General features: G+C 46.1%; 2 protein-coding genes across 3 annotated transcripts; both read right to left on the bottom strand.

Annotated features, from left to right (window-relative positions):
- Positions 1-2,391: 2,391 nt before the first annotated feature.
- LOC100837271 (putative receptor-like protein kinase At1g80870) lies at positions 2,392-4,715 on the bottom strand. Its single transcript, XM_003571554.4, has one exon. The coding sequence runs from the start codon at positions 4,577-4,579 to the stop codon at positions 2,642-2,644; it is 1,938 nt and encodes a 645-aa protein (XP_003571602.1). The 5' UTR covers positions 4,580-4,715; the 3' UTR covers positions 2,392-2,641.
- A 6,285-nt stretch (positions 4,716-11,000) lies between these two features.
- LOC100838810 (probable DNA replication complex GINS protein PSF3) lies at positions 11,001-15,876 on the bottom strand. 2 transcript variants are annotated; one of them, XM_010236238.3, is made up of 8 exons: positions 15,604-15,876; positions 14,539-14,657; positions 14,171-14,254; positions 14,023-14,094; positions 13,575-13,678; positions 13,206-13,298; positions 11,792-11,931; positions 11,001-11,648 (listed from the first exon to the last, which is right to left on the bottom strand). In XM_010236238.3, the coding sequence occupies exons 3-8, from the start codon at positions 14,213-14,215 to the stop codon at positions 11,518-11,520; spliced, it is 585 nt and encodes a 194-aa protein (XP_010234540.1). In that variant the 5' UTR covers positions 14,216-14,254; positions 14,539-14,657; positions 15,604-15,876; the 3' UTR covers positions 11,001-11,517. The 2 variants fall into 2 exon arrangements, with proteins under 2 accessions (XP_010234540.1, XP_003573642.1); XM_003573594.4 differs by lacking the exon at positions 14,539-14,657.
- Positions 15,877-16,628: the final 752 nt, after the last annotated feature.

Below are 16,628 nucleotides of genomic sequence, written 5' to 3'. Positions count from 1 at the left end.
TTATACAAAGCGGATGCTTAGTTAATCATATATTCATATTCTCCATTACTCGTTCTATGTTAACCTACTGTGTAGGTTAGGGACCGTGTAAGCTTTCTCTTATTTTCGCGGCTTGGACATAAAATTGACTACAAATCCACTTTTAACAGCCTTGCAGGTCAACCTGGTCCATCATGCATCAAACAAGGACCATCTATTCTTTTTTTGCCCATTGTGCATCTGTCTTTTAACAGTATTGACCGGCCTGTTTGTCCAGTTACTGCCTCCTAGAAGCATTTTGACCAATCCACAGCATTCCACAGCTTGAGCACTACTGTATGTTAGTGCTAACACAATCCAGAGGTCAAATCCGTGAAACACTGGCAGCAACTTGATTCTATCTTAAGCAACCACTAAAATAATTGGCCAACAGTAAGAAAGGATTGTTGCCTTACCAAACTGAAAGATCGTTCAGTGCAGATCAGAGATATATCACAGCCTAATCCAACCAAATGGAGGCCATAAACTAATGAGAATGGACAGCACTAGGAGCTGGAAAGTCATGTGGGCTGGCAGGCAGGGAGATGGTAGGGCAGTGCCACACTGCCACACCACATCGTGGAAGCACTTTGAGTGCACAAGTCACCACACCAATCACCAGCACCATTTGCCAATTGCCAACAGTAAACTACTGCTGCTGGTGCAGATTAAGCGTCATTTGAAAGGTGTGGGAGGCAAAATTTTGCTCTTTTGGACCATCCACTCGATGATAAGCCTTTATGCAATCTAGGAGTGTCGTAGCACGAGGCTCAGACACCGGGGATGCGCGAGCACCCCCTTTTAGGTTCGGCAGCGGGCGACGGGATCGCTCCGGCGATCGCCGGCGAGGCCGATGTAAAGCGTAGGAGCACAATGGACACGAAAACGTTTTTACCCAGGTTCGGGCCATCCTGAGGGGTAAAACCCTACGTCCTGTTTCTGAGTTTGTTATTAGCTAGTGAATCAGGGTTTACAGGTTGCCGGGGGGAGTCCCCGGGTGCTCTCTCTTTTTCGCTAAGGGCTACTTGCTACTTCGAGCTATTGCTAGTAATGAAATGGAAACTCATCCAACCCTTTGACCGTTGGCGTGGGTCCTCCTTTTATATCAAAGGGGATAGCACAGGTGCCACGGTGCATGGGTGAAAAATGGCGAGCAAAGAGCTAGGAAAACTCCCCCTCGGTGCGCTGCCTTGCATGCAGGTTGAGTAGCCCTGCGACTAGGATCTAGGCCTAAAATTTACCCCAGGCCAGTCACTGTAGGCTGAATGGATGGGGAATCCCCTTTCTGTCGGTACATTTAATGCTCGCGTGTGCTTCACTCCTTGTCCTGACGAACCCTGCGCATAGGGAGCCCGCCGGGCGGCCACGTGGCGTCGCTGTCCTGCTCGGTCGGTCCCGCTCCTGTAATGGACACTTGCGCCCGGGAACCCCCCTCCCGGCAAGGAACCTCTCGGGAAGCGCCCAGGCGGGAATTCCCTTGCTGCCCTCCAGGGCAATCCCCGCAGCCCCGCTAGTCCTTCCGGGCTGGTGACTTGCCGGGCGGCTTGTGCAGTGCTGCCTGGGATGCGATCCTTCGGGGGAACAAGCGAGGTGGCCCACACGTCATGCAGCGGTGGTGCCCCGGGTGCCACTGGTGCGACAATGAGTTGAAGCCTGAAGTATGAATTGTAGACTGAAGTATGAACTGTCAGAAAGCCCACCTAAAGGCAGAACGCAGGTATGCGTATGAATGAATTTTTGTCATAGCAAGGCCGTTGATTTCAGAGTAATATGAATGGAATTTTGCTTGTGATCTTTCCAAGGTGTAATGGAAAACGGATTTTTCTTATATACAGAAAATGTAGTATCTTTGGTTAACCCTGAAATTCTACATAAGCCCTTTTTTTGCTTTTGATTTGCATGGAAGAAGGGTTCAGAGTTGGTACTGAGGAGAAGATTCTTTTGACTTCATCAACAACTAGTTGTGATGAGTTTTTCCAGATGGTATTTACCATCTCCTTGAAGAAAAGTAAGCAGAAACTTTACCAACTCAAAGATGGGAGGAAACACCAACCAGACAACCAATCCAAAACTTCTTTTGTTGCCTATTGTGGAGAGTTGACCACTGTGCTAGAAATCATTTTCTGCTGAAGAGAAAATAGAGACGCAATGTGCTCCCTCTTCTATGGCATCTGGTCATCTGCATGATGTATCTTGATGTTTATGCTTCATATTGGCGCCACACGATTGAAATATCTAATCGACCTGATTGCTCCACTTGTTTCATTTCTCTTTCTCCCCTCCTCTTTGATAGAGACCATGCTTCCATTAAATCCTAGAATATTATCATATTTGGGTATGCAAACAAGATACCGGTACATTGGAAAAAAAAAATATAGGCAACAAATTCCTTAGCTAAATCAGGTGAAAGGCATCGTATGCACAGAAACAACAAATCACCAGTGGTACATTTTTGTTACATGTCTTAGAAACGAAGAGAGAAAACGCCAGCAAAATCTTTACAATTTCTTGCTGCAACTTGCAAGAAGCAAGATCAAATTGTTAGAATCGAAAGAATTCCTTGTTAATAATTAGGCGACATTGATGTCCAGACTGCAAGCTTGCGAGGATCAAATGCTAGGCGTCAGTGATCAGTGGCAGCATCCGTCTGCGCCCGGCGGGACGAGCGCGGGAACGGGCGGACGCGCGGGGACGGCGAGAACTCGACCGGCACGGGCGGCAGCTCCATCTCGCCGGCGAGGATCTTGACAATGTCCGTGGCGTCCGGGCGGTGCTCCGGCAGGCGCTGCAGGCAGAGCAGCGCGAGCTGCACGCAGAGCGTGGCCTGGTCCTTGTCGTAGGCGCCGTCCAGCCTCTCGTCCATTAGCTCGAGCACGTTGCCTGCGCGCGCGAGCTGCCGGCACCAGCTCACCAGGTTGGCCTTCTCGAGCTTCATCGGCGACGCGAGGATGTGGAGCGGCCGGCGGCCGGAGAGGATGACCAGCACGAGCACGCCGAAGCTGTACACGTCGGCCTTCTCGAGCTGCAGGTCGCCGCCGTCGCCGCCGCCGCACTCCGGCGCGACGTAGCACACGGTGCCGCGCATGCTCGTGGTCGTGCTCAGATCCCGGCTGAACAGGTCGCCGCTGTTCATGTCGCTGCCGCCCGCGGACTGGCCGCGCCGCCGGCTCCTTCTGCTCTTGCGGTTCCTCCGGAAGCTGCTCACGTCCGGCTCGACGTCATGCTGCGGCCCGTCGGCATTGCGGTGGTTGCTCTTGCTGCCGGTGTTCATGCTGATGGACCGCAGCCATGGCTTGGCGCTGCCGCGGCGCTTGTCGAAGCTGCCGCCGCCGCCCTTCTTGCTCATCTCCTCGAAGAACTCCTCCTTCCACCACTCCCGCATCTGGTTCGCCTCCTTCTTCTCGCCGCCTTTACTCGCGCCGCTGTCGATGGCGTTCTTCTTGTCCTCATCCGGCGAGGCTGCTGACGCGGCGTTCTCGTCCGTGGCGGAGGGCGAGTTCTTGTGGTCGTCGTGAATGTCGTCGGCCCAATCGGGGTTCCTCTCAGGGCAGATTTGGCTGCCGATCCACTCGGCCACGTAGTCCCGCGAGTCGAGCTCGCCGCTGCCGTCCTGCTTCCACCACCACTCCTTCCCCCACGCTCCTCTAGCCGCCGGACACGACGAATACTCCTCTTTCGCGTCGGCTTTCATGGCCGCGGAAGCAGCGGTAGCGGACAAATCGCCGGCCTCGCCGAGCTCCTGGCTCATGAAGTCGTCCGCGGCAGGGCCAGAGGTCAAGGCGGCTCCACCAATGGCGTCCTCCTGATCCAGAGTCTTGAACCGCGCGAGCCCGAAGTCGGCGAGCTTGGCGCGGAAGTCGGCGTCAAGGAGCACGTTGCTGGGCTTGAGGTCGCCATGGACCACCGGCGGCTGGCACTCGGCGTGGAGGAACGCCAGCGCGCGCGCCACGTCACGCACGACGGTGAGCCGCCGCGGCCAGTCGAGGAGGAATCCCCCGCCCTGGGCGCCGCCGTCGCCGAAGAGCGCGCCCTGGAGGGAGCCCTGCGGGAGGTACTCGAAGACGAGGAGCAGCGAAGGCTGGCCATCGGCGCCGGCGCGGGGGCTGGAGGAGGAGTAGCCGAGGAGGGAGACGATACTGCGCGGGGAGTCGGCGGGGAGGGAAGCGAGGAGGTGGAGCTCGTGAGGGGAGGAGCAGGTCTTGACGGCGGCGAGCGAGGCGTCGGGGAAGGTGGCGAGGTAGACGGGCGAGGCGGCGCCGCGGCCCAGGAGGCGGGACGCGTGGAACCCGCCCGTGGCTCGGCGGAGCGCACGGCGGGAGTAGCGGCGCAGCGGGCGCGCGGGCGTCGCCTGAGGAGGAGGGGAGAAGGGGAGCGTGGGGTTTCGGCGGCGGCGGCGGCGGAGCGCGTGGAGGAGGATGAGCAAGAGCAGGAGCATCCCCGACGTGGCGGCGGCGGCGGTTGCGGCGGCGAGGAGGACGTGGCGGTGGCTCTTGGAAGAAGAAGGGGGAGGAGGAGGTGCAGTTGGTGGTGGCAGTGCCTGGAGAATGCGGGAAGAAGGCATGGCTATTGCTCCTGTGCCCTGCACTGCAGGCGAGGGAGGAGTAGCGGCGGCAGCGGGCGCTGTCGTGGTCTAGTCTAGACGGCTGGGCGGAATAGTAGCCGCACTAGGAAGCAGGGCGGAAGCCGGCAGCCAGCCGGAGGAGGATCCCCTGACGTAACGTCAGCCCGTGCTTTCTTCAATAATAAATTTTTTTAGCTGTTGAATAATTAGTTGTCGGAGAATGGATGCTGGAATTTTTCTTTTCATTCTGCTAAGTGAGCCTCACGCGTATAATTAATCAACGATTTCTCAAATTTCAAACAAAACAATCCTACGTAGTTCAGTATCCCTCATTTCATTTCGTATGATGTTTTTGAATAAGGTTTCATTTGATTGAATTTGAATCCCGGATTTAAAAATCTTGTTTGTCTGTCACGTGGATTTGTAGAATGAGAGACAATTCTAAAAAAATTATGGCTTTCAAAGAGAAACTGGTATTATTTATAGTGTGATTTCATGAAATTTCAGACTGAGTTTCAATAAGATCCCGTCGAGCTTCTTTAGATGCATGAAAACTTTCAAGCAGGAACTTCATTAGGTTTTCCACGGGACAAAAGACAGGAATACTCTAAATTCCAAGAATAGATCTCTGCATTTAGATAGTTCACTTCACCTTTTTTTTTGCCTTGTACAGATATAACTTTTATTAATATATTTGCAATGCTGTAATTTTCCTCAGAAAATATACCATCTATCAATTCCTCCGATCCAAACAAATTGGTTTATGAAATGAATTTCATGATTCCAGTCCCAAATGATGGGTGCTAAACAAGCTATTAGCGTAAAACTTTAATTGAATCTGACATTTTTGCTCAATATCAATAATTTTGTGGCGTTTAACGTGGCTTGACATTGTAGAGGGTAAACACCATGGCTCATTATGTTTAGATGTTAGAGCTCAAAGCCATTCACAATGGCGATAACACTCCAAAATATCGATCCAACCCCTCAGAAAAAGAATATTTCAGTTTTAAGGAGCTGCAACAATTGCTCAACGCGTTGAGCCCCAAACCGTTTATTGTTTGCGAATTGCTAAGCTTTTTCAACCCCAACCATAGGGTACTAATCCTATCACGGTATCATTCACCACAAGCGACGGCTAACGACGATCATCCCACCAAAGGCTTGAAATTTAATTCTCTGCATATAACTGATTGCTGGAAGAAGATTAAACTTAGTAAAATAAATGGTACTCCCTCCGATCCTAAATTGTTGTCGAAATATTACATGTATCTAGACGTTTTTAAGAATATATATATATATTCATATTTGGACAAATTTGAGTCAAGAATTTAGAATCAGAGGGAGTAACAAATAACTACTACGAGTTTAGACGAGCAACATGGAATTATTTTTTCTCCGGTTTGCATCTACATAAATTGTTTAATAGCTCGGACCCATATTACTTGTAATATGAATCGGCGCCGCTACATTTCGTAAAAAAATCCCTCCATTAAAAAAGAAACGTTGTAAGTGCAGTCTGTCCGATTGTTGTCTCAGTCTCGTGTGTTTCAAACAACAAAACAATTTTCGCGGCCGTGCAATGTATCACCGATCCTTATTCCGTTCATTTTTTCCGCAAGCAAATCTAATCAAATCGTCGACCATTACCACAGCGAATTAGCGACGGCATGGACTTGTCACTGGTCTAGTGCTACCCAGCTTGGAACACAGATAGCCGGCTGTAAAACTTGGTCTTTTTACAAGTTGGGTACCGAGAATTTGCCTTTTGTTTTTCTCACTTTGAGATTCCACGCATAGACGGGGACCAAGTCGGAGCGCGGCTTTTGGTTGGACCAGCACGAAGGGAGGATGGACGGACTGGCGGGGCATGTAAAACGTTGGACGGCGGGGCACGGGTGGGAATTTTCAGACAGGAGAACAAAAGAGCAGGAGGGCCCGACAAGGACTTCCCGTGAACCATTTTTTCTTGGTTCCTCTGCACGCGCGTGACGGACCAGATGGAGCCCCCCCGTTTCCCCACTCCGATCCCCGAAACGGAGGTCCCCGGATACTCTCTCGTCTCTGACCTGGGCCCTCGGCCATCGCCCCACAGTGACTGTATCTCTACATCGTTTAGGTCCAGCTGCAGGCTCGTGTCGTGCCCACACATCTTTGGACTCTGGTCTTTGTTTTGCGTATAATATGATGATTTCTCTCACGAGTAGCAGCAGGTTAATAACCGGAACAACTGATGTGCATAGTTTTGTAACGGAAAAATTGCTGTAAATCGAGGAGCCGAGCGTGAGCAAACTTGAGTTGCGTTTGAGTTCAAAAGCAATTCAAGGTTGCCGATGAAGAAAAAAAGAAAAAAGTCCGTTCAAGTTAGATATTTAGATAGCACACCAGACTTTCTGATATGGACATGATCATCATGGATACGACCATTAGAATCCTAATTGTTGGTGTATCTAATAACAATTATAATCAGGTGAATTCAATTACAAAATATTTTCAATATGTTACTTGCAATGAGGCGGAGCTACTATCTTGTGTAATCTTATTATGTAGGCATCTTATTGAACTTTACAAGTCCAAAGTGAAGATGAAGTGTTATAGCCTGCAAAGGGAGATTCAAAGTGAAGCCTATCAAGTCTACTTTCCAACAAATCAAACGGCACATGATTCGGAGCTTGCTAAAGAAAGATATCACGAATTAAAGTTGAATCCGATTCAGATCCGAACTGTCAGGAGACCCGAATTTGTTTTAATCACCCAGGGCGCATCCGGAGTCCAAATCAAGCAAACAAGTACTTGTGGAAAGGTAATTACAAGACCTTTCCAACGGATCTGTCCCCATCAAGAGATTCGACTCATGCTGACCGTGGCGGACAAAACAAGCTGACGGATCTGTTTTTCTGTTTCCTAAAGAGTTGGTAGTTTGTTAGGAAAGTTAGAGATAGAGTTGGATTTTGGACTCCTTATTCAAGGTGGACGAAAATATCTCTCCCTCCTCCTTTATATACCCTATGAGCCCCCCTAAGGAGCCTTGGGTTTTGTTTAGTTAAAAGTTAGCCATCGCTACTACTTCGTGTAATCGCGTGTGTCGGTTAGACCACCTGTTTTACCGCTTTCGGAACCCCAACTTATCGTCTCGTTGAGACGTTGGTTTGATATAGTATATTCGCAATTTTAGATTGCATCCGCTATTTATCTTGTTCTTACTTGTTCTTCGATTGCTTGCAGGAACAAAGACCTTCGTGGTCAGGTTGATCGTGCCCCCGCGTGATCAATAACCCTCTGGAGTTGGTGTATCGATTGCTAAGGCGCTGCCTTCTAGGCCGTAGTCGGATCGTCAACGTCACCTCCTACCCAAATCGAGAGTTATCAATCTCATCGAAAGATCGGGCCACCCGCACCCGTATCACTTTCAGCATCCACAATGTGTGAATATACACTTCCAACTAAACGAAAGTACAAAACACGAACAAACAAGAATAACTAAGTTGTATTGGATTCTAACGAGATCCATTGAAATACAAATAAAATGACTGCTTTCAGTTCACAAGGATTTTGCCCGCAAAGAAAAACAACAAACCATATGTGAACAGATAACACATTTTACTAATTAATGATGCTTTGCTTAACCATATGTGGTCTTTTTTTGCGTCATTCTAGAAAAAGGTACGTATATGTTTGCTCCCTCAATTGGCAGTAAATTCGAAAATGTTAACTCAACTCCAAATCGTATACATTTGGTCTCTTAATTGGCAAAACCGGATATTTTTAGTCATTCTCGTAGATTTGAACAGTTTTGACTGCACGTGGAGTAGTTTTCCCTTAAAGTTTTAACTGCAGGATGCCACGATGCATAGTTGAGGGACCAAAGGTATACGATTTTGAGTTCAATAGCCAAATTTTTTTAGAAGGGAATAACGCCATCTTGGCATCCGACATGAAAAATTCTACACGATTTCAAGTTTAATGTCCATTTTTACAGTTTGCTACGAATTGAGAGACCAAAATAGTAAAGGGAAAATTCTCCGCATCAAAAGATCCACTACCAGGCGGCGAGGGAATGAAGAGACAGAAGCAACGATTTCAGTTGACAAGGATTTTTTGTCAAGATTGCTACACGTATGATGGATTTTCATACAACACCCATCACATTAGTTCATCGCCCTCTGATCAATATACTGCATCAAAGCCAGACACAGGGCACGTTGTTGGACGGAAAACAGATAGAAAATCATCGTATGAAAATCACTTTTGATTTTTTGTCACTCTTTTTGATGATTTTTTTTGTCACTTTTACTTTATTTGTTTCGGTTTTGCTATGTTTTAGACAATTGAGTCGACAGAAAAATAAGTGTTTGTTAGACAAGTCAGAAATAGACACACAGGGTGTCAAATGTCAACCATAAGTATCTGTTGTGAAAACTCGGCTAACTGGAGCCTCAGTAACTTAGGCTAACAATGAAACACTATACTACCTTTTTCCAAGCACTAGCATAACACACAGGGTGTCAAATGTCAACTATACTAGGGAGTAGTACTAACTACCGTTTGTCGATTAACCAACAAAGCTGACCTGCAAGGTAGGAGTAGTACAGGCCACTGGATCACGGCTAAAGCAGTGGGTCACCTGATAATTTCGCCCGAGGAGGAGGGGACAAGGCAATGCTAACAAAGCCTGACAAGGTACACCAATTCAGACTCCACTATAGTATTACTAGTACTCGTAGGATATACTCGATCGATGATGGCGTGCATGCATTGCCACCTCGATCGACAGAGGCCAGCCAGCCAGCCCCTTTCTCGCTTTATCGTCCTGCGCGCGCCTAGCTAATTTTCTTCCCAAATAGCCAAGTTAAGCAGTACTACAACCTCGCGTAGGGAGGGACTGTGTGCACCACACAGTACAGTCCCCAACTCATCTCGTTCCACGGTGTCGTGTCGTGCCCAGTTTTTCTACTCCCTATGGCTGTCGTGACAGCGAGAGGAAGACGCGGCGGGGAAGAAGAAGAAGACGCCGCTCCGATCTGTTTGCCGATCGAGGCCCGTCTTCGTCGATCGTCTTGGTCCGCCGGCCGGTCTCCACTTTTATCACGCGTCACAGTCTGCATATCCACCGCGTAATAATAATTTGAAGCCCCAGGGGGTCAACGGATGAATTTTCTCACAGTCCTCATTGTTCGCTAGATTTGATAAATCGCTGAAATAAGCAGTAATATATACAACCGGAATTTATAACGAACAAGCTTCGCCTTCTAGCGAACACTCGAAAAAATGTGGCTGCGATCACCAATGTTCTGAGGGTACCTTTAGTGGAACGGCAGTGGCTACTTGTCCTGCATAAGCGGCAACTTTAGTACTCGACAATTGCAACTGAATCTTAGTTTTGTGGGGGTGGCAAATATACGATGTGTTTGGTTTGGTGCCAACATGTGTCATGCCAAATTCTCGATCATTGACCAAAATGTGCTAGTAGTTGGGATGGTTGGCAACTATTTTGGTAAGCCAATTTTCTTTAGCAAACTCAGATCAATTTCTTGGACCAAGTTGGCCAACTCAAGGTTACCAAAACTACAACCATTTATTTGGCTTGCGTACGGCGATTGAGGCCTCGATCCAAACACACCCCATACATTGTATTAGACGACTTGGCATGCTAAATACTGCGAAAATTGAAGTTTCCTTCACACCTAAAAAGGCTTGATGATTGCAGATGCATAGTTACAAAATGGAAAATTTTGGAGTCGATTCAGAAAAGCACATTTGCTTCCCTAATCAGCTGAATACTAAGGTCGTTGCGGTGTATGAAGATTTTGATGTTTTGAAGAGGAGTCGGTGGTTGACAATCCCAACGTGGCACAAAGCTTTGATCTCAACATGTGTGGTGGGCGATTCATCGGGTTCAAAAACAGTGATTTCTACGATAGTGCTCTGCTAGATATAGTGGCCGGAACTCCCATTCTTCTACGGCGCCATAGTGGCCGGGATATTGTTTCGGCCGGCGCTTTGGCTTGGTACAAGTGTCTCCAAGAGTGATTTTGCATTTTCTTCTTCTCTTGGAATCTCTTGTGCAAATATGTTGATGAAGCTTAGACTATCCCACGCGCCGCACGGTGATCAGAGGGGTGGCGTATTTGTTGATTGAAGCTTATCAACTGCCTGTTTGTTGATTTTCCACATGGTTGTACCTTGCGTGTACTTGTGATCAGAGCTTTTGCTTCATCTCTTCTTTTTCTACTAGTTTTTTATAAGGAAAACTATAATGATCAGGAAAAAGAAGCCACACACAATCATGAATACACGAGTTTCCAAACTATTCACCTTCACTCAACTGATTTTCCATGTTCACTTGTTCAGGGTGGGACAGGACATTACCAACGATGAATGATGCAAGTCCGTTATGCCAGCACATTAAGATACAGCCAAATTGAGAGAAAAAGGGATTATATTATTTTCGCAAACCTTCGAGGATTGCAATTGATGTAGATATGACATGTATAGATATAAACTAAGGATCAATAGCCTGTAGCCCTGTAGTCTGAATGTCTGATCGTAGCATAAGTCGAGCTACCGTTAAAACATAAGAATTACACTGTTGCTGCATTGTTTCTCCAGTTCTTTCCCATACAAACTAGAGCATGTTCGGTTCATGGTAAAAACTAACCAATTTCTAAAATGACCTGTGCAGCTCTAGTGCAATGTTCTACTTAATATTGGTCAGATTATAAGCAAGCAAGAAGACCTTCGACTTCGAGCATGAGATTTGCAGCCAGACAACGTGCATGTCCAACCACCACGAGATAGGAATTAGGATACACATATGTCTGATCTCAGACAAACATTGCTTTCACATCTTCTTGGTTTTCCTCAAGTACCAGACCGACGAGCGCACATATATCAGGTCACTGCTCAAGAGCTCTCATTCCAGCCAACGTAAATATAGTTCAAGGGGTAGAAGGCCCATCAGGCAGCTTTGTCTTCCTCTTCCTGCCAAGAATGGATGCCTTCTGCAGCCTTGCACCACCAACACGCCATTTCTTGAAAGCGGCCATCGATTCCCTTGCGGACTCAAACACTTCATGATGAAAGAAGACAGGTTAACCCAAGCAATAGAAGGTACTCCCTCCGTTCCTAAATACTTGTCGTGGTTTTAGTGCAAACAGTACAGGAAGACAAATGGATGGTGAGTAACAGAGTGCAGTAGGGAGGTGCGTGTACCTTGGGTTTCTTCTTTTGTAAGGCGTGGGACAAACTTGGGCACTGTCATTGTGGAAGAACTGTGTGATTTGCTTAGTATCTCCCTGTATCTACTGGTAAATGCATAGCGCAAGAACTGGCCAATGCTCTTGTCACTCACCCTGTCAACGTAACCATGCACTATAATTCAGTTTGACCTTTAAAGTAAAAAAGTACAACTTAGCTAAGAAAATAGCAATCCTGAGATATAAATTTCTCTTCTTCAAAGAAACCAGGCAGAAGCACTACCAAATCATAAAGAATGGAACTGTAATTATTTACAACTTACAAGCAGCCTTGTTTTTGGACAGAGTAAGGCCAGAAAAACAAGGGTACCACGTGTGGGCTGAGAGCGTATCTGGTGCACTGGGGCTTGTATGTAAGAATATACAAAAATTCTGAATTTTTTTAGGTGACAGACACAACATATATCCACCATCACACAAGACTTCATATGTGCAGTAGTTCCGGGATTTCTTTTTTGTACCTCATGTTTGTTTCTCCAGAATTTTTTGAAATTTCGATTTCAAGTTCCATACAACGTCAGGTAAAAGTCATGCTTATAGCATACAAAAATTTCAGAAATTTTCAATATTTCTAGACAGTGGTTACCAAGTCGGGTGCACCACAAGCCCCGGTGACCCGGATATGTTCTGCATATGGCCTACTACCAGAGAGTATGAGCGCTAAAAACTCAGGGTGCCATCAAACCTCCCTTTGCAAGATGTGCCACCTCGCTGAACATTAGCTTTGTCCCAGAAAAGATATGACGGTTGCTTGAAACATTTCCACTCATCGCACGCCAGGTAAATTGGGGACGTCGATGGGGAGTTCTCATAGCAAATTCTAGAGGTCCATGAATTCAGATTTCCAGGAGATGGGCAGGGTCTGCTTATGCCGGCTACATAGGTATTGTGGTGCGGCCTTGGCTGCGTACTGCCCTTCTACTACGTCAATGACAATGGTGCTCCTTGTTGTGCATGGCTAACGATGTTGGCATGTTTCAAGAGAGTAGGTATTTTCTTGTGTTTCTTTTGACTTTTTTGGCAAATGTAGCTGCTGCCCTCGTTGCATCCCGATTCATTCATTTAATGGTGCAGGCTGGCTTATGCCCGCCGTAGTTCTCCTAAAAAAAGAAGTTAACAAGTTGCCATTCTGTAGCTCCCTCCCCCATGACCATTCAGTTCTTCCTTGTGGTTACTGTAAGTTGTACAGCTGTATAAGGATGGTCAAAATTCTGTAAAGCAATTGGGTGGGTATCTTATATCTAACTAAGATTGCATAGAAACATATAAACGATAAATTAAGAATTTAAGAATCCAAAGTGACAGGTACTGAGATAGAACAAAACCCTGAAACAAAATAGTATATGTAGTTGAAGCGTTTCAGAACTTACAAAGGAACAATCTTGCATCCGAGCTCATAAAAGTAAGGACACCGGATCCTCAAATCAACACAGGCTGCATCAGCTTGGATCTCCTTCCGAGTTCTGCAGCATTATATGACCATATGTAAGCCATCTTTTCTAGGATAAATCCTATCAGAGTACAAAATACATAGCACGAGCCAGAAAACAACCGATGGGTAATTAACTGAAGAGTGATTATTAACTTGAAGTCTTCAACTTGATGAGAAAAACTTTGATGTAAATTTCTTGAAATGGGAATAATAATAACTACGTACTATTGCATCCAGCATAATTTAGTGCCCTAAGAAGAATGTTTGTGTATGCAATAATGGAACAACAGATAGCAAAGACACTTACTTCTGGGTGAAGCACAGAGGTACGCTTATTGACACCGCTTGTTCTAGAGACAGCATCCCGTGCGCAAGCCAAAATGGAAGGTCTACCTTAGCACCCTTGTCAACCTGAACATAAAGAATGAAGTTATCTTTTTATACAACAGAGAAAATTACCATTTCCATTTTCAGCAGTAGCAAGAAAAGTATTTTAACTCCCTGTTGGTGTTCATTGAAAAATATGGCGCAAGGCTATGACATGACGAAGCATCTAGTCTTGCAAATCAGTTTAACCAGATAAATTGAACAACCACGTACAGTCCATCTTAGGGTAAACATCATTTGCCTAGTGCACAAATTCCAAAATTAATTTTCTCAAGAATACATAGGCAGAATTTTCAGCAGTAGCCCATGATCAGATTTAACATAGTACTGAAACATAAATGCACATAATACACTGGACAGCGACTTACAGTGTTCCTTTCAGCACCAGGATCTAGCAGGCCAACGCCGTTTGCAGTTACTTGAAAAACAACCGAAATAGACTGCAATTACAGTAAAACATATTCACAACATTTGTACAAACATAAACAAAGCAGAAGATAAGACGAGGATGGTTACCTCCTCCTCCATGAGGATGTCATCTACGTCATAGTAACAAGGCATTTCACCAAGTGGGATAGGTCACTGTTGCTTTTCTTAACACTACATGAACAATTTGCACAACGGAGATGAGCATCCAGATATTTTTATCACTTGAAAAACAAAATAATGTAGTTGCTATTAATTCATACTAACTTTTTGCACCACAAAATATATATATATATATATATATATATGAACAATTTGATGCTATATATATATAGCATCAAAAAGCACATGAACAAGAATCATCATTCACACGGTGTATGCAAAAAAGGCGTATAGTTCAATGCTCCAGTCAAGGTAGAAATTCAAACTTCAAAGCTAAATAGAGATATAGTCCAGACCAAAATTATTGCATAAAAGAGTTCTACTGATATAATCCTTCTTCTCTTCCTTCTTTCATTTTCTTCAATTACGCAAGAACCAAATGTAAAGATTGCTTCAAGCCTTCAACATGGTCCAGCTACACATATTTGAAACAGAACATGCACATATGAAGAAGTTAACCACAGGATTTTTTTTAATGCCAGCAAAAAAAATCTACTAGCAAAGATGATAAAGACCACCTTCTCGGCTGCAGCTTTTCCAGAAGCCAGCTTCAGCTGAATTTCTGAGGGAAGCTGCTGCCATATGAAGTCCTTAGGAACTACATATTGAATTCTTTTCGGCTTCTGGAGTTTCGGAATATTATGTGATTTGACTGGGAAAAGTCTATAATGGCCTCGGATTTCAATTGTTTCATGTATAATTGACACTATCATTCTCTTTTACTGTTTTACCACATACCCAAGCAATAAGATGAACTTCAAATTTAATAAAGTGCTAAATCTTTAATACATAGAGATACATTCAAATTATTCCAACAATTGATCAGTTCCTACGTTCTAATTCATAAATACATACACTGTGACTGTGACACTTAGACAAGGAGACTTGACATGGAGTTTAACTAGACAAATAAGCAGGCATTGATCAAGTGGACCAAGACCAAGCAATTCCTGTACAAGCATCTATCGATTAAGTGGATCAAGGGCTAGCAATTCCAGTACAAGCATCTACACATTAGCATCCTGTTCTTCGCTAATTTCCACACAGCCAAAGCATGCATTTTCTTACTGCCATCTAAACAGTTAGGATCTAGTACACATTATTCATCAAATAACAGAATTTAGCATCTAAACTTCCTCACTGCCCACAGTTGCATAATGATTAGCATCCAACTCAGTGTCACATACACATCATGTTCATGCAAATTTCATCTCATTCTCCATAATAAACTGCATCTGCACTGCATAAAATAAAAATTAAGAAAACAGGGGAGGCGCGGGAGATGAGGAGCATGGCCGGCGTGGGAAATGACAAGGTCAGTGACAGCAATGGTAGCCGGCAGTTGGGAGTGACGAACTCACCTTGGGCGCAGTGGGGAGTGACGCGGGGAGCGGAGGAGCTCCGCGGCTAGGTGCTGTGGGGCCGGAGGAGATCGGCGCGGCGAAGCGAGGGCACGCCGGCGGCGGTGGGGAAGGGAGCAGGCGGGGATGGGGAAGGGCGGCGGGGGGTAGAGAGTTGGCGCAGGGGAAGAGCGCAGGCGGCGGCGGGGAGAGGGGCGGCGCTGGGAAGGGCGCAGGCGGCGGCGGGGATGGATCGGGATGGGGGAGATGCTTCTCCACGCTTCTGTTTGGGGAAGAAAAGGAACGGGGCGACGCAGCGAAGGGCGGGAAAGTAATTTCGGCCAAAAGGGAGGGCAGCAGGACATCAGAATCGGGCGGGGCCACGAAAGGAGTCGGCCTGGGCATTCGCTTTAAGTTTTCGGGTTTTTGAAAAATCTGTTCTCCGGAAATAAAAAAAACAATCGGTTTCTGTAAAAAAGTAAGAACTGAATCTTTTGAAATCGGAAGTTCGGTTCGGTTTTCGGTTTTACTCAAATAGCGCTGGAGTAGAATCGGGGCTCGAAAGACGGAGGAGTCTTCAGCGCTGGTGGTTCGTGAGGCGGCAGCGCAGTGTGGCGAGCTGGGGGCAGTCGCCGAGTAAGGAGAGAAGGAGAGAGTAGGTCGCGGAGAATCGCCGTATAGGAATGGTCGCGGCTGTTGCCGGAGGCGACGTGGGCAAGCTGATGCCGCCGTTTTGGTTGGCGCCTGGCGGCTAGAGACTAGGGTTAGAAGCTGGCGGCTAATTGATCGGTTTCGGTTTTTCCGTTTAGTTGAACAAGAATGAATTTAGTTGAACACTCCGAATTATGTTTCCCACAAAGCTATTCACTAGTAAAGTAAAGATAAAAATACTTCTCTGTAAATCTACTATGGGATACTGAATTTATTCCAGGACTGAAATTATGCTGCTCCCTCCGTCCAACAAAGAATGTCTCAACTTTGATCAAATTTGAATGCATCTATACACTAAGTCATGTTTAGATACATCCAAATTTTGATAAACTTGA

The sequence above is a fragment of the Brachypodium distachyon genome, chromosome 3, assembly GCF_000005505.3.
Source record: "Brachypodium distachyon strain Bd21 chromosome 3, Brachypodium_distachyon_v3.0, whole genome shotgun sequence".
Classification (NCBI taxonomy): domain Eukaryota; kingdom Viridiplantae; phylum Streptophyta; class Magnoliopsida; order Poales; family Poaceae; genus Brachypodium; species Brachypodium distachyon.
The sequence above is the reverse complement of the archived record's forward strand: the minus strand, read 5'-3'. Positions and strand labels throughout refer to the sequence as shown.

Coding starts and splice junctions, on each gene's coding strand:
- LOC100837271 (XM_003571554.4), bottom strand. CDS start 4,579: ATGCCTTCTTCCCGCATTCTCCAGGCACTGCCACCACCAACTGCACCT.
- LOC100838810 (XM_010236238.3), bottom strand. CDS start 14,215: ATGCCTTGTTACTATGACGTAGATGACATCCTCATGGAGGAGGAG. Junction 14,095..14,170: donor ACATCCTCATGGAGGAGGAG/GTAACCATCCTC, acceptor CTGTAATTGCAG/TCTATTTCGGTTGTTTTTCA. Junction 13,679..14,022: donor CTGGTGCTGAAAGGAACACT/GTAAGTCGCTGT, acceptor CTTTATGTTCAG/GTTGACAAGGGTGCTAAGGT.